This window comes from Haemaphysalis longicornis, unplaced genomic scaffold (genome assembly GCF_048455015.1).
Source record: "Haemaphysalis longicornis isolate Haplotype H1 unplaced genomic scaffold, Haemaphysalis longicornis Haplotype H1 scaffold_2, whole genome shotgun sequence".
Taxonomy (NCBI): domain Eukaryota; kingdom Metazoa; phylum Arthropoda; class Arachnida; order Ixodida; family Ixodidae; genus Haemaphysalis; species Haemaphysalis longicornis.
This window is the reverse complement of record NW_027526295.1, coordinates 109,767,698-109,790,009: the sequence shown is the minus strand read 5'-3', so window position 1 is coordinate 109,790,009 and position 22,312 is coordinate 109,767,698. Positions and strand designations below refer to the sequence as shown.

Genomic DNA, 22,312 nt, shown 5'->3' with positions numbered 1-22,312 from the left:
ACCCAGAGCCATGGCATTGTGAAACATAACCCACAAAAGCAGGTCCGCGCGCGTAAAAACGCAGTTTGTTCAAGAACAGGTTTCCGAGTTACGCAGAATAGTCAGTGACAAAGTGTTAGGGGTAAAATTGTGTTCTTTCTTCCCATTAACATTTGCACATATTTTTTTGGAAGCGCATCTAGCTAATGGATATTCCCTCTCTTTCCAATGTAAAGTGTCCAGCTCACACAGGATTTGTATTACCAGATGGGAACACTCCCTGTCCAACTGGAATGCAACCTGAACAAGCTGTTTAATGCGGGACACTTCCAATTCAAATGTCTGGCAATACGGCATTAACTTGCACAGTATGGGCACAAAATGCAGCAGCAAAGGTGAAGGTGGCTGGCTGTTGGGTCTTGAAGCCAGTCCCTATTTTGCTTGTGGCCCCTAACGCGCTTGTGTAGCGATGTTTTTCTGCAGGCTTCATTTCCTGCCAGCACATACCACGGCCGCATCGACAAGTGTTGGCAGTTCCAAGTTTTCCGGCACAGGTCGGCAATGCGTGTCTCTCTCTCTCACACGCACACTCACTTGCGTGCACACTCACTCACACTCCATCACCCACCCACCCCCTCGCACTCGCCCTCCCCCTTACCTCATCCGGGAGTGGCCTGGTGGGCCTGAGGTGGACGCCCTTCTTGATCTGCTCGATCATCTCTTCCATCAGCTTGGACTGAAGCTGGTCTTCCTCTGGGCAAGCAACAACACAAAAGGGTGCGCACACTGACTTCACAAGACAGTCTCATCACTCAGACAACACGTCTCAAAGCGTGGCAGAAATTGCTCCAAAATTGCTCCACAAATTGCTCCACAAATTGCTCCACACAGCATGCGCTGTGTGGTACTACTTCAGATAAATTAGGCAGCCTTTGGGAGAAACTTGTCTCACTGACAATTTGGAGAGAGAGGCTCACTTGACTTTGCGCTAGCCGTGGCGGGTGCAGGCGTTTTCCTGGTGCTGGCTATGAGGGCCATCAGGGACCTGCGAGGAACAGGGGACATTAAAGTGCCAAGTGCTGGAGTTGCAAGTGCTCACCAGAGAAGCCCGCTAGCAGGTAAACAAATGCCCACACTTGGGAACTCTTTTTTTTTTTTTTTCTCCCTCTCGAGCACGAATAAAAAGGGGGTTAACTATGCACAGTTTCTAGATCCTGCATGCACAGTCATGCAGAGCATGCATTCTGGTAACAAGATCTGGCAATTTTATGGCACTGGTACGACGAACCTCTCTACTAAGAAGCAGAATGGACTCAAAAAAAGTGTCCTGCAATTTTCGGTGATGCCATTTTGAGTTGGTTCAGAGTACGATTCCGTACATACAGTGGCCACGCTGTTAGAGCAACAAGAGCTGGTGGGGTGGCCTATTCCTGGGGGGGGGGGGCCGGGCTTGAGTTGCCCCAAGAACGTTTTTCCCACAGCTATGTAGTCGGCCCATCTCAAAAGACTTCGTTGTGCTTCCCTACTACCCTGCATCTTTGCACAGTTGGCAAGACGGCAGCTAGGTGGGGGTGTACTACCGCACGTGCCCACCTGAGCGGGTTGAAGGGTGGCGGAGGTGGCGGCGGTGGTGGGGGTGGAGGCGGTGGCACGCTGGCAGCAGCGGGTGGTGCCGACGCCTTCTGCTCCAACTCCCGCATCAGCTGTGTTACTGCAACATCGGCAGAGGCAGATATGCGAACAGGTCACAATCACCATCTCCATCAATGGCTTTTAGCTGCAGTTCTGTGTCTTCTCCCACTCTTCATTGCATCCAATTCTGCTAGTAGTGTAGTGAACCTGTCAAGTGTTGCCACACTCCTTGATGGAATATGGCAGTGCGAGAGTGCATGCGTGTCCTAAGGGGAGCTCACAGGAGTGTGAAAGTCCGTTCCTTAGATTTCAGCGTCGCAAGCTATCTACGACTTTGGATGTGCTGTTTTGCTAGTACCGGTCGTACTCGAATATAAGCCGGCTTCGATTCTAGGCCGACCCCCTAAAGTCGGAAGGTCAGAAAATAAAAAAAAATTACCTCAAATGTAAGGTGAATGAAAAAAAAAGGCACTGTACCAAGACTAGAACATGCACTTTATTTTTTTGCGGTGTTCGTCATAGCATGTTCAATGCTCACTCGCAGGCTCAACCCGAGCCGCAAACAACTTCATAAAATGAGAGATCCAGCCCCTGCTGGCTTTGAACTGAGCCCACACGATGCCTCGGATGTTAACAATCTCCCTCGCCTTTGCCTGTATTAGTATCCCCATCATCACAGGCATTCCACCCTCTCTTTGCTCCTCCTGGGTTAAGTCGGCGATTTCCTTCTCTACCTCGTGGTAAGGCCATTCGTTTGGTGGTGGAGTTGAAAAGTTCGTTCTGCTGCTTCCACCGTCGGCGCGCATTCTTCTCATTCACTCCAAAGTTTTTCTGTGCTTGGAGGTTTGAAGTTCTCTCAGCCTCCAAGAGTACCTTCCACTTGAGAGCCGCGGTGTAGTGGCACCGCTTGGTGAGCGCCATTGTGCCGCGAACATGGGTGCTTCTCAAGGTCACGCGATGATGTTAGGAAACAAGCACCGAACGCTGATGGCTCGGTTCACAACACATGTTTTGCAACATTCAAGCAGGCAAAATGGAGCCTGAAAACGATAGAGTTCTGAAAACTCATTGAATACACCTGCAAGCCTGTGGCCGTGAGATGCCGCTGAGTGTCTAGCAGCGGCAGGAAAGCTGCATCCTCGAATCTAAGCCAACCCCCGTAAACGATCTTTGTAAAAAACGTATCAGTCTAGATTCGAGTAAATATGGTAGTTGTGTCATGCAAGGGCTGCATAAATAAATAGACATAAACTTCACAGGTATGCATGCAACTGGGCCCAAACACAACACTGCCAGCTTCAAACGAATGCAACGTCTGCTTAACACAAAGTTTTGATGCATACCCAGCAGCCAAGATTGGAACCATTAAGCTTTGTCTTCAAATAATGCATCCCTTACCAGATGTAACTTGTTCTTTATTTGCTGGTCTCCGTGATGCTAGTACAATAGGGCTCTCTCCGCCCTGTATGGTTTCACTGCTATGCCTACCCCCTGTTTTAAATGCAGAGCATTTCAGTAACTCACGATGTCACCCGCGTTGACGTCCGTAGTCGTAGTCCGCACCCCTTCCCCTACACTATATAAAAAAAAAATACTATCCGGCACCTGGTTTCGATCCCTCGACCCTGCGGGCGGAACGCAACGTACATGGTGCTCTACCCACTGCGCCACAAAGCCGACACAGAATGGGAGGCTACGAACGCGCCTTATATCCTTGACTCATTCAAATTACGTCAACAAGCTGTTGATACAACGCATTCACTACCACCAACTCCCCAAACACTAAACGTTAACGCAATACGCCCACCCCCTATGCGCCGCATTTACTCGAGTCCCCCTCGCGGGGAGATGGGCCCAATTTTTTTCTGTGCCCGCGGCGTGCTTCATGCCACCTGTACACACGTGTGCACTGCATTAGTGAACTGTGAGAAGTTATCTGGTTCCCTTTGCAACTGTAGATATCTGTTGGCAGCACGCACCAGCACCCACATCCTTTTTCTACGCATGATACTGCCGGGGCCAGGTGTGGTGATAACGTGCTACAGCGGAATAGCAAGCTGGGCTAGTTTGCATATATGCACAACAAAACCTGCAAAAAGTGTAACACTGGAAAAACGTAAGACAAACGGAACAATGGGGCAAGCGCTTACTCTCAACTGAAATTTAACCAGGAAGAACGAAGAACGCATAACATCCCAGTGACCAGACCACGCATGTGTCATAAAACCACAAATATTGGGCCTAAGCATGCCCACCAAATGACTAGGCAGAAATATAGTTCAAGAGGACTGTGATTTGGGCGAGTTGGTGAAAGTTCATGATTGACAATCCAGCGCGCGAAAACACGAAAGCAGCGCTGTCCTGTCTAACTCTCGTTCTTTCTTGTGCCGTGTTTTCGCGCGCTGGATTGTCAATCATGGACTAGGCAGAAAGCCGAAGCGTTCAAGATTAGCCGGAGAGGTGACAATTGCGTCAGCCAGGCTTCTATTTCACTACACCAAAAGAGATTGCCCATATCGGCAGCTAGTGTGTTGCATACTTTCTAGTAGTTGCGATTGTTTTTATTTGGGTTGCCCCTGTCTGTTTTTGTGATGCATGCATGGTCTGGTCACTGGGACATTATAGGGTCTTTGTTTTTCCCGATTAAATTTCAGTCGAGAGTAAGCATTCGTCCTGTTGTTCCGTTTGTCTCATGTTTTTCAGTGTTGCACTTGTTGAAGGTTTCGCCGTGCATGGTGATACCAGGTTTGGTGGTGAATGCAATGAGCAGCAGCCCTTGACGATGCCCACTCACCCCCCCCCCCCCCTCCTTCCCCCCCACTCACCCCTGTCCTCCAGCTGCTGCACCCTCTTCTGGGCCTCGAAGAGCTTCTGCTCGGACTCTGCCAGGCACTGCTTCAGTTCCTCCAGCTGCTCCCCAGCGCTGGGGTCCTGCCCTTCCTCCTCTTTCAGGGCCAGCTGCTCCCGCAGTTCCCGAACCTGGACATCACGGGAGGGGGCCGACGACCCAAGGGGTCAACAGGGGTCAACAGCCATGCACTTGGTGGCTACCGGGTGGCAGCACAGACCTGTTAGTATACTATTTTCGTTTGGCTCTCTTGATTTTTCTGCATTTGTCTCTGCCCCTCGACACCATTGGTAAAAAACGATGGCAGCTGGACAGGTTTGTGTTGCTACAAGTACGTCAACCACAATCAGATCCTGTATTTCGCGGTACAAACAGCACCTTTGAGGAGCACATCCAGGCAACTTTGAAATGGACAAAGCTCGCGTTTGGTCTCCACAGTCCCTTCAAAGAGAAACGGGAGCGTGCGTTTCCACTCCCAGCGCAGAAAAGGTACAGTGCACAGAGAAATCTGACAGCTGCCACAGTACAGTACACTCGGTGACAACTTAAGAATGGCACCGGAAGTTATCACCGTAGCCGGATGTTTCTCCGCGCGGCGCAAGTAGGGCGTTACTGGGAATATTTTGAACATGGTGTGAGCCGTTCCCGTGATTTTTTGGACTTGATATGCTTATAAACGACTCCACTGACGACAAACAAACTGCGTGAGACAAGGCAGACGATATCACGCATCCATAGCAAACCCCTTTCAAAACGCACGCGCACTGACGTCACGGGTCCGGTGCTTTGGCAGAGTGATACACTACATGAGGTGGTGCCGTTCTTGAGTTGTAACCGAGTATAGTCATCACAGTAATCATGACAGCTGTCATGACTTCAGCGCCTTCTGGTGTGAACACATCGTACACAAAGCTGCCGAGGTTGAGACCGAACGAGAGCTGCCCCCTGCGCACCTGCTCCTCGTGCTTGGCGCTGTCCTGGGCGGCCTGCAGCTCGAGGGCCTTGATCTGGTCCAGGGCGGCCAGCAGCCGGGCCTCCGGCACCATCTGGCCCATCAGGAAGGCGCTCTGGCGGACGGCCGCATTGCGCTCTCCCTTGAGCTGCGGTGGGTGTGAAGGGGCGATAGGGGGATTTGGAGGACAAAGGAAAGAACAGAGTGTGAATGAGCTCGCTGCCATCACAGGCAGGTTAGGTCATGGTACTGGAGGCACCTGACCTGCATGTGGGATCGAAAGAGGCGAGGCAAGTGTCGAGAAGCAGTCAACAGAATGACATGCAATGATCATCGGCGAAGCAAACACAGCACATTTCACTCAGCACGAATTTATCTAGAGTGGTAACATTCCTCGTAACATCGATTTAGATTGATAACATCTAAGAATAGTCTAGGACACTGACCACAAAGCAGCACCGTTTCCCTATCAAATTAGATAGCCTGTGTGGCATACAAAAGAAAGAGAAGGAAGCACGGGATTCGCTTTAACCACTGATAGGATAGCTGGGGGCAGCCAGGCGCTGGTAGCCAAACATACATGTAAAGAAAACAAAGAAACATGGTTCATGGCAATATGAACGCTGCACCAACCCTGGCCGCTTCTTTCTCCCGTGCCCGGTTCTTCTCCGACTCGTCCTCAAACTTCTTGCGCAGGTCGAAGAACTCCCGGGCAGCCAGCACCGACACTGCGTCCGCACACAAGGACACCGTGAGCAACAAACGCCAAAACACACATCTGGGAAGAGGGGGAAGGGGGCAATGCAAAAATTACCACCATTACACTGTGTACTAAGCATTACGTAAAACAAGAAAAATATCTTAAATGACTGGCAATATTGTCACGAAGAAGTTATAAAAGCTATTTCCATGGGTGCTTCTCTAGTGCAAAAAAAAAAATAATAAGTTTTGGGCGCATGGTACACAGATTTGTGACTCTTTTCCTTTTTCAGTCCAATATCCGAGTGAAAACAGCTATTCTTTATTTTCACACCCATAGTTGTTTATTTTTAGAGTAAGTATTACAGTTTTTAGTTTCAGTCATTCAGCCTGTTTTTAAGTAAACGTTTATATATTTTTTTTGCCTTGCCACTGAAAAAAGAAAGTCCCCCAAAAAGTTCAAAATCCGAGCCCTCTGGCAGCCACGTTTTCTTTCCCTGCACTGAGAAAATGCAAACACGTAACTCTTGCACAATTAAGTAACACTTTGCCCCTGCCACATCAGCTATTCTGTAACGTGTGCACTGCAACCGAAACTTGGACACCTTTTTGAGCACCCAGCTACGTTAATTAATCCCACCCTGAAACTCCCAACACCACTGCCCACTCAAATCTATCACATAAGTCACAAGGTCAAAAAAAAAAAGCAAAAAAGATGGCAGTTGTTTTTCACAGTTGGTTTAACCTGGAAAAGAAGCCATTGAGGAAATTGGTACTCGCAAAACTAAAAAAAAAAACATCAGTACAATGGGTTGGCAGTACTGACCAAGAAGACATCCAAGAGAGTCCTGTGAGTGTCTGTCTGCGCCAATTTTTCACACTGTTGTGCCTAATCTTTTATCTTGCTTCACCTCCCTTTTGATTTATTATAGAAAGGAAAGGTGGGGGAAAAAAACGTTTCCCGCACACTTTTGTGTCACAACCCTTGCCCACACGCACCACTCACCGCGGTTGAGGCGCCCCATGCCGTCCTCCATCTCTGCCAGCCGCCTGCGACATCGGCCATGGTCGGCACGTTCAGTCTCCAGCTGTAAGCGATATCAAATAGGGGAAAGTAGCATTCATTCTCTCTTGGCCCAACGTGCCCCTTTTGCTTGCACAGACCAAATGCAAATAAGACAGCGAACGCTAGCAAAAATTGGCGTTCATCTTTCCATTTGTGTTCAAGTTCCCCCCCACAAGTCACGATTTTCACTTTTTACACTGAAACAAAAGAACGGCGCAATACTGATACTGGAAGAATTGGGCGAGAACGCTTGAATGCCAGCTTTATTCGAGAGTGCTGAGCTGGACTGCAAAGAAACCACAACCATCCCAAGAAATGGTGATGACGGTCATGTGTAGAAAAGAAGACGAGATGAAGATGGACACTAATAATGAATGAATGAAGATGAAACGTGAAGGCGGTAATAATTAACTGCTCTTGATACTGAGCTGTTCGCAACAACAGCACTTACGCAAACCTCATACTACCGGTGTGGGTGCATGCATTGGAACAGTACTGGCTTGACAGTTAGTGTGTGATTGGCAGTGCAGTCAGACAGAAACACAAAAGAAACACTGTTTCATTCAAGTGTAAGCCTTCTTCAATAGCTAACTCAAGATGCTTAGCACGTCTCTGAGCTTAGCACGGAGATCTGCTAAGCTCGGAAATGTGCTACTGCGCTTCAGCTTTTCTGGAGACAGGCATGCCCGCACGATACACACAGCTTTGCTGCAGCGAAAACACGCATGGCCGTCGACACTGAACGTGCACTCCAATGACTCAGTGTGCTTGGAGGCAACATACCCTCCTGAGGTGCACTGCGCATGTCAGCAAGAGCTTCATAGCAATGCTGGTAGTTGTTTTGAGTAGTGGCAGATGGCATGCTCCCATGTTTGCCCTAAGCATGACCCCAACTCCACTGAGCCAATGGCATTGAATTCAGCAGACAGTACAGTCACAAGCTTCTGAGTATACTGCAGCTGAGAAGCCTCAGACAGCATGTTCCACTGCACACACTTCACTATTCTGCAATTCGAGGCCTTCGGCTTGCACTACAGTGCGCCAGGACATCTTATGGGTGAAATGAAAAGCATGGGGGATAGCACAACTCCCTACGCCTGCGACGAGAACCTTTTACGTGCAGGGAGAAGAAGCCCGACACTCGGCCGTCCACTCACGTCACACAGGAGCCGCTCGTTCTTGGAGGCCAGATCCCGACAGGTGGCCTCGCTCCTCTCGAGGTCCCCTTTGAGGCAGGTCACCTCCAGCCTCAGATCTGCAAGCACACGCATGCACAGCCTGAGACCCCAACAAGCGGTGAAGGATGGCTTCTGCTCTCCTGGCACTGAACACAATGCGGTGGCATAAGCTCTGTCAAAAGACCTCTACAACACCATCAGATAAACCACATCAAAAAGAAATCAAGTGAAAGTGCACTTCGTATCACCTTTACATAAGACATCTATCAATGCGTTCCATCAACAATTTGTATCGCCCCTTGGTGACTCTACGATTTCTCCTCAATTTTAATGCAGGTAGCTAATCATATGCTGTAATAGATTGCTACAGATTCATTTAATGTGCACTGAAGTGCTAGGCTAACAAACATTTAGAAATTTCACTTTTATCAAAAAGATAACATTCTGACAGGGACGAGCAACCATGTGCTCTACGTTGCGCTCACTGAGCCATTGCTCAAGGTCAGCTGACGATAAGAATCAGCTGACAATAAAATTTAAAAAGCATTCACACTGCATTCACCCTTTTTTATGCGATTATCTCAGAGGTGCGCTGCTTTTATTTAGAAGTTGTACCCAGCTCATGAGCAGCACATGCATCTCTTTACAAAGAAACAAGCACGCGTCAGCACATAGCACAAAAACGTAAAGAAAAACAAGACAACGCAAGAACAACGTCCGCCTTCTTTTCTCTCCTCCACCCTGATTGTTCACTTCATTCGTGCAGTTTGTATTCACACTGAGTCGTGACTCATTTGCCCACAAGACAGGCCCTCACAGCCCATTATTAATCGTGGCATTAAAACCCCAAAAACTTGCCCGAGCGCATCAAAAACATGATTGCCCTTCTAAAACATCTTGCACAGTTGCTGTCTCTTCCACAACATTAGACTCATTGTAAAAGCCTTTCACAAAAAACTTTAAAGCTTCCTGCTACACTATGTCAGCAGCAACTGTTACTGGGAGATACCAAAATAGAGTACAAACGCACCACACTAACTCCACACCAACGTCAAAGCAGCACAACCAAGTGAAACCAGAGCTACCATTACAACCATGCAGACATACCTTTCTTCAGCAGCCTCCAATCACAAAAAACTTGCTTTTGTGACAGAATAATAAGATGCCTGGTCTATAGTCACTCCTTATTCTTTTTTTCCTTATTCATCTTATTTTTGTTTGAAGTTTGCGTTAAGGTTAGCATGATTGTTAACTCTGAAGTGAAAATTTTTTGAATGACCCCTTTCGTCCTCATCGCCCCTTTCATAAGAAAAGTCACTGCATCAAACTTCTTCCCGCCCCTCCCTCTTGCTATCTTGGAGTGGATTGGAGCCTTTCTCAGAATCTTTCAGCCGGTACTGTCGGCCAAAAAAGTAAGCAGGCCACGGCACAGGCAGCCAGAGCAGCAGTAGTGTTGCACCACGGCACTTCTATCGCGCTCCACGCGCTTGCACCAAGTGCGCTCACACAGAGTGCGCTCACAAAGAGTGCGCTCACACAGAAGTGCGCTCCCACAGAGTGCGCTCAGTGTGATGGCAAACTCTGCCCTCACTCTCACGCCGGTGCTTGTCATGCTTGATAAATTCCTAGTGCAGTGCTTGGTTGCTCTGTTGGTGACGTTCACGACGAAGGGAATCGTGCATCGCTGTTATTCGAGCACTGGAACTATCACACAGTAGCAAACACCCACAAGCCCACAGCATTTACAACTTCACTGTGAAGAAATTACGACAAGTAAATGAAACTCGGCATACAAGTAGAGTCGTCTTGGTGGTTACTTGTCATGTAATTGGTTTCAGGATACTTTCAATAAGGAAGAGTTAGAGCCGCTTTATGCAATCACACTTTCTTCGTAGACGGACATGCTTCACTGTGCCACACTTAAAGGCCAAGTGCACTCAAAATTTCGACCTCTTGAAAACACTACTTCGATACAGTCTGCTGGAAAAGAAAGCAAGATGCAAAATACAACAGCTGAAATATGCGCATGGACGCCACAAGCGGTCGGCAAAAATCGGCGATTTTGAAACCGAAATCGAGAACAGCGCGGCCATTGAAGTTACACTGCAGTTGGCCAGCGAGCGGATGGATGGTCAGCAGCTCGGCAGCAAGCCTGCGCAGAAGCTCTACGCGTGCACAGGGCAGCAAACGGTCAAATCGTTCGCAGCAGAGCTCGACCGTTTCTGCAGCTGCGTGGCTGGCCAGAAAAAGAAGCCCCCGTCGGCTGAAGCGTCAGAGGCGTGTAATGGCTGTTTATGCGATCCGCCGGCAGGTGCAGTGCGGTCTGCGGCAGAACTTTTAAGTGCAATGCACTTCTTAAGCGACCCTGAACCTGCGTCCACCGGCGATGTCCGCGCACGTGGAGATGGGCGCGCGCAGCCTGGCCGCTGACATGGCACATACCCACGTGGGGGATTGGCCAGGAATCTCCTCGTCTTCCTTGGCAACGGGGGGAGATGGGCGCGCGCTGCCTGGCCGCTGACATGGCACATACCCACGTGGGGGATTGGCCAGGAATCTCCTCGTCTTCCTTGGCAACGGGGGGAGATGGGCGCGCGCTGCCTGGCCGCTGACATGGCACATACCCACGTGGGGGATTGGCCAGGAATCGGGCGTGAGAAGGGCTAATGCACCCGCTTAAAGGAGTACTGACACGAAATTTCAAAGCTGAGATCCGCTCTAGCAATCAAGTACAACGACAACACAAATAGGTGTCTGTGAATAAATGCATCTTTCTTTCTTTGTAGTTGTGTGTGTGTGTGTGATCTCTCTTTCGCGAACATTACCGAACCGCGCAAATTCAACTCGTGCATTCGCACTTTCACATTCTTCCCCTCGGGGAAATGCGGGGAATTTTTTAAACGCTTCTGACTGATTAACGAGGCATTTCATGGGGCTACCACCCGTGTCCAAGCTGATTTGGGGGTACTTACTACACATCAAAAATAAATTTGGTCGAGCTGAAATCTGAGTGCGGTTGGCCATTTAATATGGGAAGCCTTACAAAAACCAGTCCTTCAAGCTTTTCTGGTCACAAAACTTTGCCGTGACGCTAGGGGAGGGGTTTGTTACGTCACTGAAGCCGCAACCTTCGCAAGAGAAAGCAACCTTCAATTTGCTTGTATTTTTAAATTTAAAAATGGAATAACTCTTTTTCTGCACGGATCTTGATCATTCTTTTTGCGTCTATCTCTGCATGACACGAAGAACAGGTGTAAAGCCTTAAAAGCACCTCAAAGAAAAGCATTGCAGGGGTCTTTTAATTGAAGGACAATCTTACACTGCGTTGCATGAGATAAAAAGAACTGCTGCAACAACACATATGTAAATTAATGATTGCTGCGTAGGCACAACTGGCTCCATCGAAGCATTGATATTGTGCAAAGGTAAGTGAAGAAAATATTTTCATATGCGAATGCAGCAACCCCATTGTGTGCCAAGCTAAATATGAATGATAACAGAACATTCTCTGCGCAATAAACAACTGCCTTGAATGGGTGGCAACTTCAGCGGAACATTGCGCGCTCGGATGGTGTGGGCACGGAATGCCCCCACACTTACACTGGTGGCCTAGTGGCAGCTTTCGTCCCTGTACAAAACTGCGGCTGGAGTTGCGTGACCTTTTAGAGAAGCATTGAGGGCCTCTGCAAAAACCAAGCTTACACCAATCCGGTTAAAGTTGGCTTCACCTTTAAATACATATGCATTGTCGGGAAGACATTTTTTAGGGCAAATGTGTGCCGTCATATCAAAATACAAAGACCCTAGGATGTTTCTCTCTTTGTATGTATAAGTTGGTGCAACCTCGCGTGCAATCCTCGTCTACATTGCTCAGTAGTCGGAGATGATGCACTGGGTCTTCGCTCCTTCACAACGACACTGTTTGATGCCCTGCGGCCGTCCGCTACTGCGTAACAGCACCATGTGCTCAAATAATGGCAATGCACAATTGTCTTCGCCACGAACGTCAGCAGCAGAGTGATCAAACGCTGCACTAGAAATTTATCGAGCATGACAAGCACCCGGGCGAGAGTGAGGGCGAAGTTTGCCGTCCCTCAAAGCCCTCTTGAGGTGAGCACGTAAAATGTGATATAAGTGTCGTGGTGCAGCGCTGCTACAGTGTACTAGAAGAGAGAGGTGTGTCATTCAAGGCCGATTAGGGGGTCTCTTTTGTGATGAAAATTTCTGCTGAGGAACTCCTGCTATAAGCAGCACCCCTGGCAGCTGAAGTTTTGCTTGTTAAATTAATCGTTATTTATTGCCCTAAATTGGCTTATTTCTTTATTTCATAATATAAGGTCCTATAAAACCCTGCAAATAACTGTTTAGTTTGATTTAAAAACTTATGGGTGGCGCTGGCTGCAACAGCAGTTCTCTGGGGAACGCCTGCGCTCCATACGATTTTTTCATCGCAAAAGGGACTTGCGCTCTCAATTGGCTTTCCCCCCGAACGACACACCGCTACCATTTAGTACACTGTAGCGCTGCTGCCACTCCGGCTGCCTGCGCCACAATCCATTTACTTTTTTAGACGATATTACACACTTTCCCACTCCTGTGGGTGGGACACAGGGACGATGTATCACAGAGTTTATTTGGGTTGTTTGATTGACTGATTGATCGATCGATCAACCGATCGTCAAAAAACACAGCAAAAGTAAGTGGGAAGCCAAAGAGAGAAGGGACTCTGCCGACCTGCGACCACGATGCTGAGCTGTGGGGTGTCATTGTCGTCATGCGCGGAGGTGCCATTGCTCGTCACGTCCGAGGAGGGAGGGGAGGAGGAGGCAGCGGAGGAGAGGGCGGGAGGCTGGGGTAATCCCTCGAGGTCGTCCCCCGTGGCGGCCACCTTCTCCCAGAGGATGTTCGACGTGCGCTTCAGGTCCTGGTTCTCCACATACCACTGCGCACAAGGGAGGCGATGGTGAACAGTTTAGGCACAGTGCTTCCAGGCACTGGAGAACAAGGGTAGCACAGTGACCGGAGTGGTATGATGGGAAGAGGGGCAGCAGCACCTCCTTCCCCTTTTTTCAACACCCATCACAGGGCAGGACAAAATTGCAATGCAATCAACAGGGGTTAATGTATTACCAAAGCTGGCTGCTTAGGCACTGACCTTTTTCTTTTTTGCTTTTGCCTTTTTTTCATTTTTTTTCCCCACGCACACAATAAAAAAGGCCCTCCGCAAAAGAAGCAATCAATCCAAAATTACAAGACATCCCAGTGACACAAGAGTGTATGTTGACCAAAAAGAAAAAAAAAACAGACACCCATCTGGAAATAATGGAAAACTGGAAGGAGGGGGACATTCCAGGCTGTCTCGCTCCCACTAGGGCAGTTTAGGAGCACAGCACAAGCCATGTAGGAGAAAAACACTTTTCATTGCAATTACACAAACAACTGTGAGGGCAAGAAAACAAATGTTGTTCGGGACTCTTTAATGGAGGCAGAAAATAAAGGCAAGCGCTTCAGAAAAAGCACTGCACTTAAAACATTTGAATTCACAATCGTGCAACTATGTGTGTCTTGCTTGAACTACCATAGCAACAGGCCCCTAACAACAATCCGATTATCCTGATCTTTAAGTTGCAACTATCACAAGTCGATAAACAAAAATATAACGACTTCCCAACTCACTCGTACAGCTAGCAGAATAGCATACCACAGATTGTACACAGCACCACGGTGCTGCAGAAATGTTTAATTACTGCTTTCATCAAAAACATAATGAATTTATTGAACAAATGGTGCCTCATGCAGCCAAGTTATACCGCAGTGTTTAACACACGACCACTACAACAGAAACAAGTGAAGAAGGAAGAAAGGCAAATCAGTTGCTTATAGTAACATGCTAATAACAATAATAATTAGCATTATTAATGTTAATTATTAATAATTAATTATGTTACTGACACTAATATGTAACTAATAACTAGTATGAGCTATTGTTATTAAAATTAAAGAGCAGTACTAATAGCAAATTATTATTTAAGACAAAGCTCAGTAAAAGCAATAAAATATAGTTTTAATAGTATTCGCAAATATTAATTAATAATAACATAATAGTATTATAGCAATATTGCAGACATTAATTTATCTAAGATATTAATTCATCCCTGTTGATCATGCAAGAGTTGCTGGAGAATGTTTGTTACGCACGCAGAAAAGGTATGACAATGTGCATGGATGGAAAACAAATTACGCCATGATCAAGCCCAACAAGATTTACAGAAAAAAAAAAATCTAGAGAATCATACTCCCCACCAAGCAGCAGCTGTTCTAAACAGTGCACAACAGCGCTCAAGCAAACATTCTCTCCCCTCTAATTATCAACCAACTGCATTTAAAGAATAGCAAAATCCCCTGCACAACATTTGCATCTACTGAACATGTCACAACATTTATTTATTTATTTATTCGTTTGTTTGTTTGTTTGGATAAGTGCCCACAAACAGCATGATGCCTTCAGCGTGGTGCACAGAAGAAACAAAGGAAAGGAGAGGAAAGGAAGATGTGTACAATAGAGAAAGAAGGGCATACGAAATGAAAATAACATCAGTGGAACAAACATCACATGGCTGACTTATTTTTCATAAAAATCAAGTGAAGTATCAAGCGACAGGAAACGCCAAGTCATTGTCTGCAACTGCCCAGTTAATTTAATTCATTCAATTCAATTCTCTTTTCCCCAGACACCACGACATGCCTGACCATACAAAATACCAGTGAGACGAGAAACGCGAGCAACTCGTAACTTACCTGGGAGGCCTTCTGGAGCATCTTGGAGGCAGCCTTGGTCTCCGCGTTGTAACGCGTCCTCAGCATGCCGTACTCTTCGCACACGGCCTCCGAGGCTGCAACGGCGAACGCAAGAGGTCAAACACCTTTTTTCCGATCCCCACCACACACACACACACTCCCCAGCCGCTGCCAGCATCAGCTGGCACTGAGCTTCCTCGTCAAACGCAGGCCTTGGCCGCACATGCCGCAATCACTACGGCAGAGGATGTGACTCGTTGGCCATCTGTCGGCCGCCGCCCGCCTGTCACACCCTGTCTGCATTTGCGTCCGTTAGAAGCTTTTGTCTGCAGGGGATGTGCGCGTATCATGACCAGCTTGTGCTTTTTGATGCTGACACTTCCTCAGCCTCTACCAATATTATCCCACACTATCAGGTGGAAAGGAGCCCGTATTCTGGGTCATCCTCTATTACTTGCAAACCTGCTGATAAGGAACTACTCACTAACGAAGCTTGTCTCTTTTCAGGCTATAATCATACCTGCTGTGAGATAGCGAGGCACAACAGGAAAACAGACTTCATGAGTCAGCCGGAAATGTTACGTGTAAACTCTCAGGAGACAAAATCCTAACATATCTGACGAAGTAGAAGCGCTGCTCCCAAAGCTTTTGCACCGATATCATCACCACCAGCCTATCTATGCATCCCAATGCAGGGCAAAGGCCTCTCCCATGCATCTTTAATTATCCCGGCCCTGTGCTAACTGCGACCAATTTATCCCCGCAAACTTATTGATCTCATCTGCCCATCTAACTTTCTGCCGCCCCCTGCAACGCTTCCTTTCTCTAGGGATCCACTCTGTTACACTTGATGACCAACGGTTATCTTGCCTTCGCATTACATGCCCTGCCCACGTCCATTTCTTCTTCCTAATTTCTACTAATATGTCCTTAACACGCGTTTGTTCCCTGACCCACTCTACTTTCTTCTTGTCCCTTAATGTTACAACTATCATCTTCCGTTCCATTGCCCGCTGAGTCGTCCTCAGGTGAAGTTGAACCCTCTTAGTGAGCCTCCAAGTTTCTGCCCCATAGGTGAGTACCAGTAAGATGCAGCTGTCATACACTTTCTTCTTCAGGGGAGATGGTAGGCTGCCATTCATTATCTGAGAACACCTGCCAAATGCACTCAACCCCATTCTTATCCTTCTAATTATCTCTGCCTCATGAATGGGGTCCAGGGTCACAACTTGGGCCAAGTAGATATATTCGCTTACTACTTCCACTGCCTCGCCACCTATCTCAAACCGATATATTACATCCCATATCCTCTTTTTTTTTTTTTTTTTTTTTTTTTTTTTTTTTTTTTTTTTTTTTTTTTTTTTTCATTAAAGCTGTTCGGCCCCCACCACATCCATTTCAGAACACCATTAAGACTACCCTACAAAGGGCCTTATTTGACACAGTGTTGTTAAGATTTGCAACAATGTCCGGCTCTTCACTTTACTCGAGCTGTAGAAAAGGCCTCCTCTTCATCGCATTTACTTAGCACCATCAATTGCTGCCCTCGTTGACTTTTCAACGTGTGCTTACTACAGGAACAGGCTGCCATCACACCTTAACCATTTATGAATTTACATGTGTGCGTTCACATTTTTGCAGTTCCTAACAAGTCTCACCCCAGTGCTACATCTGGCCCCACCCATAAAAATGTTGTCCACCTCTCCCCGAGCTTGCGAAAGCATCGTACAGCGCAGAAATTAAATGTGCACGCCCGTGAAAATGGAAGGAGCATTTCTCTCAAGAAATCATAATTCTCAGCTTCATTTCTGACTAGATTCATAGATTCTAGCTAGAATCGACAGCTTTTAACCAGAAAAATACTTAGTCTAGCTAGAGACGATTATTTCCAGCTTGCAGGTTTTTTTTCTTCCAGCTGTACTGACAAATGCTAGCTGGAAGTAATAGCTGCCAGCCAAAAATAAAATCTCAACCCAGCTAGAAATGAGCTAGAAACTGAATTTTTAGCTAGAAATTCTGCCTATTTTTAGCTGGAGCAAATTTCTGGTTCAAAAATCCAGCTAGAAAAAATATTTTCACCTGGGTGGCATCATTGATAAAAACTGCAAACAACAAACGAGTAGAGATAACGGTTTTGCCTCAGCTGTATCAGAGTACCTGCATGTGTGTGTTCGCCCAATTAGTCAAGTTGACACTGCTCTAACTCATAGCACTCCTGTCACAAACTTTAGTTTCAAGTGCCTCCCTTGGCCTACATGTCTCCAGGCCCATTGTTGTGCCTCAGCTATTGTATGCTCTGCTAACCAGTGCAAACTGGAACCGTTTGGAACGACAAACCTGGCTTGACTATAGTACAGCCTCGCTGCAAAAAAAAGAATAACGACAGCCACACGACAAGAACAAGCACAACTCAACTGTACATTAAGGGGGGACATGGTCTCGAGGACCGAAAATTTGTCGAGAAATCCATTGTCGGTATTAATTTTATTTGCAGTCTACAGGTCCGTAAGAATGTACCTGCAAAATATTATAGTTGCACCATAAGCGTTTACAACTGTCACCCTTTGAAGTTGCCTAAATGAATATTTTCACCTATGTTTCCAAACTTTGTACCCTGTTTTCTCAGAAACAATTTTTCCCCGACAAGGTCAACTGTAGGATACAGTATCTCGGGGTATACTGGTTAGATTTGTATAAATTTTGCTGCAGTTGAAAGCTTATGAGCTGAACGGTGCAAAAAACTAACAAAAATGTGGAATTTCTTTTTGCTAGCACAAGCGATTATGCAGTTAGTTTGACAAAAACATTGGTAATTGATGACCTCACAATTTTAATTTTATAGCAATTCCGAAAGCAAAGCTAAAATTACTGCTGTGGTGTAGTTGCACTCCCTGGTCCTTCTAGAACAAATAAAAAGTATTCGAGTATTTCATAAGTAAATGATGAAAAAATTGCCCGAAACGGAGTGACATAGCATGCTGCACAACTCTAAACTTAGAATACATAGACAAAAACTGGCTGCATATTTGCACTCAGGATGTTATGGTACACTTAATGTGTAAATCTGAAGCACAGGGGTAAAAAAAAATAACAAAATGTCCTTAAGAGCAGTGTCCCCCCTTAACACAACAAGGCAGTTTGAGGTGTAGTGTAGCACTTGCCCCATTGTCTCATCTCTTCTCTGACTGCCTTTTTTTGCTTCAGTCATTACCAACTGGCCCAGTAAGAACTCTCTGTGATACAAACTCTGCGCAGTCAATGGTGGAGAAAATACAAAATTGTGGGAGCACTGACCGCTCTGTAGTTTGTTGAGCATTTCCTGCTGCTCTTGAACCTTGAGCTGCAGGGAAGCATTCTGCAAAACAGAAGGCAAAGCAGAGCACATATGCTGCTGTGAGTGCAAGCATGCACCGCACCTGTTACAGCACTGAAAATCTCATGGCAACAAGTGAATACGTGAAAAAAAAAAAAAAAGAAAATCGTGAAATGCTGCTGAAGAATGAGGGTGACATAGCTTACTGGTGGGCAAGGCAGCAAGTACAAGAACACGAAAGATTCTAGTGGATTGACTGCTAACAGCTTTCACTGGAAAATGCAGTGCAGCGAAACTTGATGCAAAGATGTAAACTGGGCCATACAGACTATTTAATCGATTGATTGATTGATGGTAGGGTTTAACGCGCCGACGCAATGCAGGCGATGAGGCACGCCATAGTGGAGGGCTCTCGATTAATTTTGACCACCTGGGGATCTTTAACGTGCACCGAAATCTCGAACACACGGGCGTTTTTGCTTTTTGCCTCCATTAGAAAAGCGGCCGCAGCGGCCGGGAATCGAACCCGCGACCTCATGCACATGGAAGTTCTAATGTTGGGAAGGTGTAGTTCCAGCGAATGTTTCTTCAGGTAATGAGCCACAGTACAGGTTAGTTCAACTACATGGCACACCAAATTTTAAACGTGACCCAAATGGCAGGAAAAACAAGAGGGGTTAAAAAAAAGTGGTTCTCTTAAATGGCTTTGTGGCGAAAGATTCTGTATAAAAGCAAGAGCTGTAAGACTGCCTAGATTAACTTCTTTCTCATGGCAGTAACACTGGAGTGGCGCGAGTAGCTCGACTGAACAAAATGGGTCAAGCAGTTTTGAATTCGCTGAGCATGAAGGTGGCGTAAGAAGGACCTCAAATTGTGGACACGCATTTTAATTCTGTGTGCACAACAGTTTTTTACAGAGCAGTCAAATAGCAAGGAAAACTAATCACAGAGGATTTTAGGGTACCGGTGACACCAATTAACACCCCTTGCCAGATCGAATACTGTATCGCAACGATAAATTCTGTACACTTTTTATGGTAAAATTGTCAGTGGTATGTTAGTCAAAGTTTTTTTTACTTGGGTGTCACCATCCTAGAAAGCATTTGCTTTGCGGCAAAGCAAATTCCTTGCCAAAGCTCTGGAACTCTCACTATAATTAGACACATTAAAAAAAACGAAGTTCAATTGGCTGCTAAAAGGCTCTACGGCCGGTGACTGGCTACTTCCTAAAAATCACCGTCCTGTTTCTGTTACTAGTAGTTGTTTCAAGCTTTTGGAACACATAGTTGTTTTTTTTTTTTTCAGGAATTCGTTATTAATACTATTTTGTCTCCCCATCAGCATGGCTTTCGAAAGGGCCTATCTACAACCACACAGCTTATTTCAACGGTACACGAGATATCGATTGTACTCGACCAATCTGGTCAAACTGACTATCTGTTTTTAGGCTTATTGGAAGCCTCCGATAGAGTGCCTCATGAAAAACTATTGTATAAATTAGAGCGTATAGGGTTACCATTGTACATTATTCAGTGGACTGCCTCATATCTAGCTGATAAAAAGCAGTTTGCGGAAAATGGTCATCGTCCATCTAGTCCACTGTCTGTTACCTCAGGCATTCCACAGGGGAGGGTTCTAGGTCCGCTACTGTTTCTTCTTTGTGTTAGTAGTTTGGTGGATGTAGTGCCTCATAAAGTATCCATAAGAATGTTTGCTGATGATTGTGCTGTTTTTGAGAAAATATCATCCAAAAATGATCTTCAGGCAATTGATGATTGGTGTATGCGTTGGGGCATGGCACTGAATTCGGAGAAAACTGTACCTTTACATGTCACAAAGAAAAAAATGTCCTAGTTCTTTTTCTTATCTACTCCAACACCATTCTGTACTAGAAGTTTCCCAATATAAGTACCTAGGCATGACTCTGACTAATAAGCTTACTTGGTCAGAGCGCATATTGGATATTTCTTTAGCCCTTTGGAAGCTTTGGTTCCTTAATAGAAAACTTAAATATGCTCCAGTTAGTACCAAAATGTTAGCTTACAATAAATGTGTTCAGTCAAAACTAGAGTGTACCGCTGAAGTGCGGGATCCCCATTACAAAAAGGATGTTATGCAGCTTGAAAGATTTCAAAGAAAGGCAATAAGATTTATTTTTGGTAGGTATAGAAGGCACGATTTGCCATCCTTACTGATGCAGAAAAACAGTGTACCGACTCTCGAGGCTCGCTGGAGAATTAGTCATCTTCGGTTTCTTTACAACTGTCTAGTAGGGAAAATTAAATTAATACTTCCTAATTGCATAATGCCCTTAACTACGTGGAAAACTAGACACAGCCATGAATACTCTTTATTGCCAATTTTAGCCAGAACTGACGCACACAAGTACACTTTTTTTCCCCTAACAGTGTCTGAATTGAATTCTTTGCTCCGAAAGATTATTTAATTTGCTGATTTTATGAAGGAACTTGAGTCGTGAACTTCGACAGTTGAACATCGCTACGGTCTTCATATTCTCTTGATTATTTTTGTTGTTAATCTTCATTATATTGTTTGTATCCTGCATAGCCCCTCCTGCTAGGGCCAAATTACTGGCCCGCACTATTGTTAAATTAATATAAATAAATAAATATAACAAAGCACGGTGAAACGAACAGACGCGTGTTTCCGTACTACGATGGCCTTAACTCAGAAATCAGAAGGATATTTCAAAGCAAAAATTAAAATTTCTTGCACTCGGTAAGACTGTGCCTCAACCAATACAGTCATAAATACCGTATTGTCAAATTGCAATTGAAAATGCATTTTCTATTCATTTTGCAATAACTTATTCATTGAAAGTTCATTGCTTCACTGTCCAATCATTTTAGCGAAGATCAATGCCAATCATTTTTTTGAGACCCTGCCTTCAAGAGGAAAAGAAGAACAAAAGAAACCCGAATATAAAAAGAAATTTACAGTAAATTCCAGAAACTAAAACATACGTTAATATTCCAGAAAAAAAAACACAGCCGTAAACTACAGGAAATTCCGCAAGTGCTTGTGGAAAAGACTGGCCATCACAGCTGCCAAACCAAATTAAAAACGCATAAAAATTGAGTTTCCAGTTCAATACCCTCCGCAGACTCAGCCGCTTGTCTGGCACACGTCACTGCGAAAGCAGATGCATTCCCATAATGCAAGCAATGAGGCTTTATACGCCCACACCTGCCATACGGAGTCAATGCAGAAAATAAAAAGTTCCCGGTTCAGTCCCCTCACACACTCTGTCTGGCCTGACGCACAGTTTCATTGCAACAAGAATACATTCCTGTCGCACAAGTGGCGAAACACTACAGGCTCTCTATCACAATCTTCGTGAACAATATCTGCCCTTCCTTATCTCGCACTCAACTCACGGGTCACTCGAGCAGTATCTTGTGTGCAGACAGTATCCATACAAGGAGACACAATACAGAACAAAATGCTTCATGCTTTGGCAAAAAAAAGCCACGTATGTCTCTCCCGTAGATGTCCAGCGGATTTCCTGTTCCCATCCAATCTTGTGGCACCGTAAGCAGAAATCCTACACGGCGCAGCTCTTGCAATTATCTACACGCCCCTAAGCATGGAATCAAGAGTTAGATGAAATATATATATATTTTTTTTTCTGGAAACATAATAAAAACTCACACAGAGCGCGAGAAATTACGGTAAGTAAAGACAGAAACACACGAGAAAAAGATTAAAAAACAAGAGTTTACTGACGTTTCAGGAACAGGACTTCCTCTGAAGAAAGGAAGTCCTCTTCCTGAAACGTCAGCAAACTTTTACTTTTTTAATGTTCTTCTCGTTGGTCCCTGTCTTT

General features: G+C 45.8%; 1 protein-coding gene across 1 annotated transcript in view; it reads right to left on the bottom strand.

The window, feature by feature from the left end:
• The window catches only part of LOC144169113 (shootin-1-like), a 38,647-nt gene that overhangs the window by 10,719 nt on the left and 5,616 nt on the right, over positions 1–22,312 (bottom strand). Inside the window, exons 3-13 of the mRNA XM_077698135.1 lie at positions 18,447–18,507; positions 15,153–15,247; positions 13,089–13,296; positions 8,334–8,431; positions 7,117–7,198; positions 6,045–6,139; positions 5,413–5,559; positions 4,437–4,590; positions 1,573–1,690; positions 957–1,024; positions 638–732 (exon numbers count right to left, since the gene is read on the bottom strand). Coding sequence (XP_077554261.1) covers positions 638–732; positions 957–1,024; positions 1,573–1,690; positions 4,437–4,590; positions 5,413–5,559; positions 6,045–6,139; positions 7,117–7,198; positions 8,334–8,431; positions 13,089–13,296; positions 15,153–15,247; positions 18,447–18,507 — 1,221 coding nt within the window. The remainder of the gene's footprint in view (positions 1–637; positions 733–956; positions 1,025–1,572; positions 1,691–4,436; positions 4,591–5,412; positions 5,560–6,044; positions 6,140–7,116; positions 7,199–8,333; positions 8,432–13,088; positions 13,297–15,152; positions 15,248–18,446; positions 18,508–22,312) is intronic.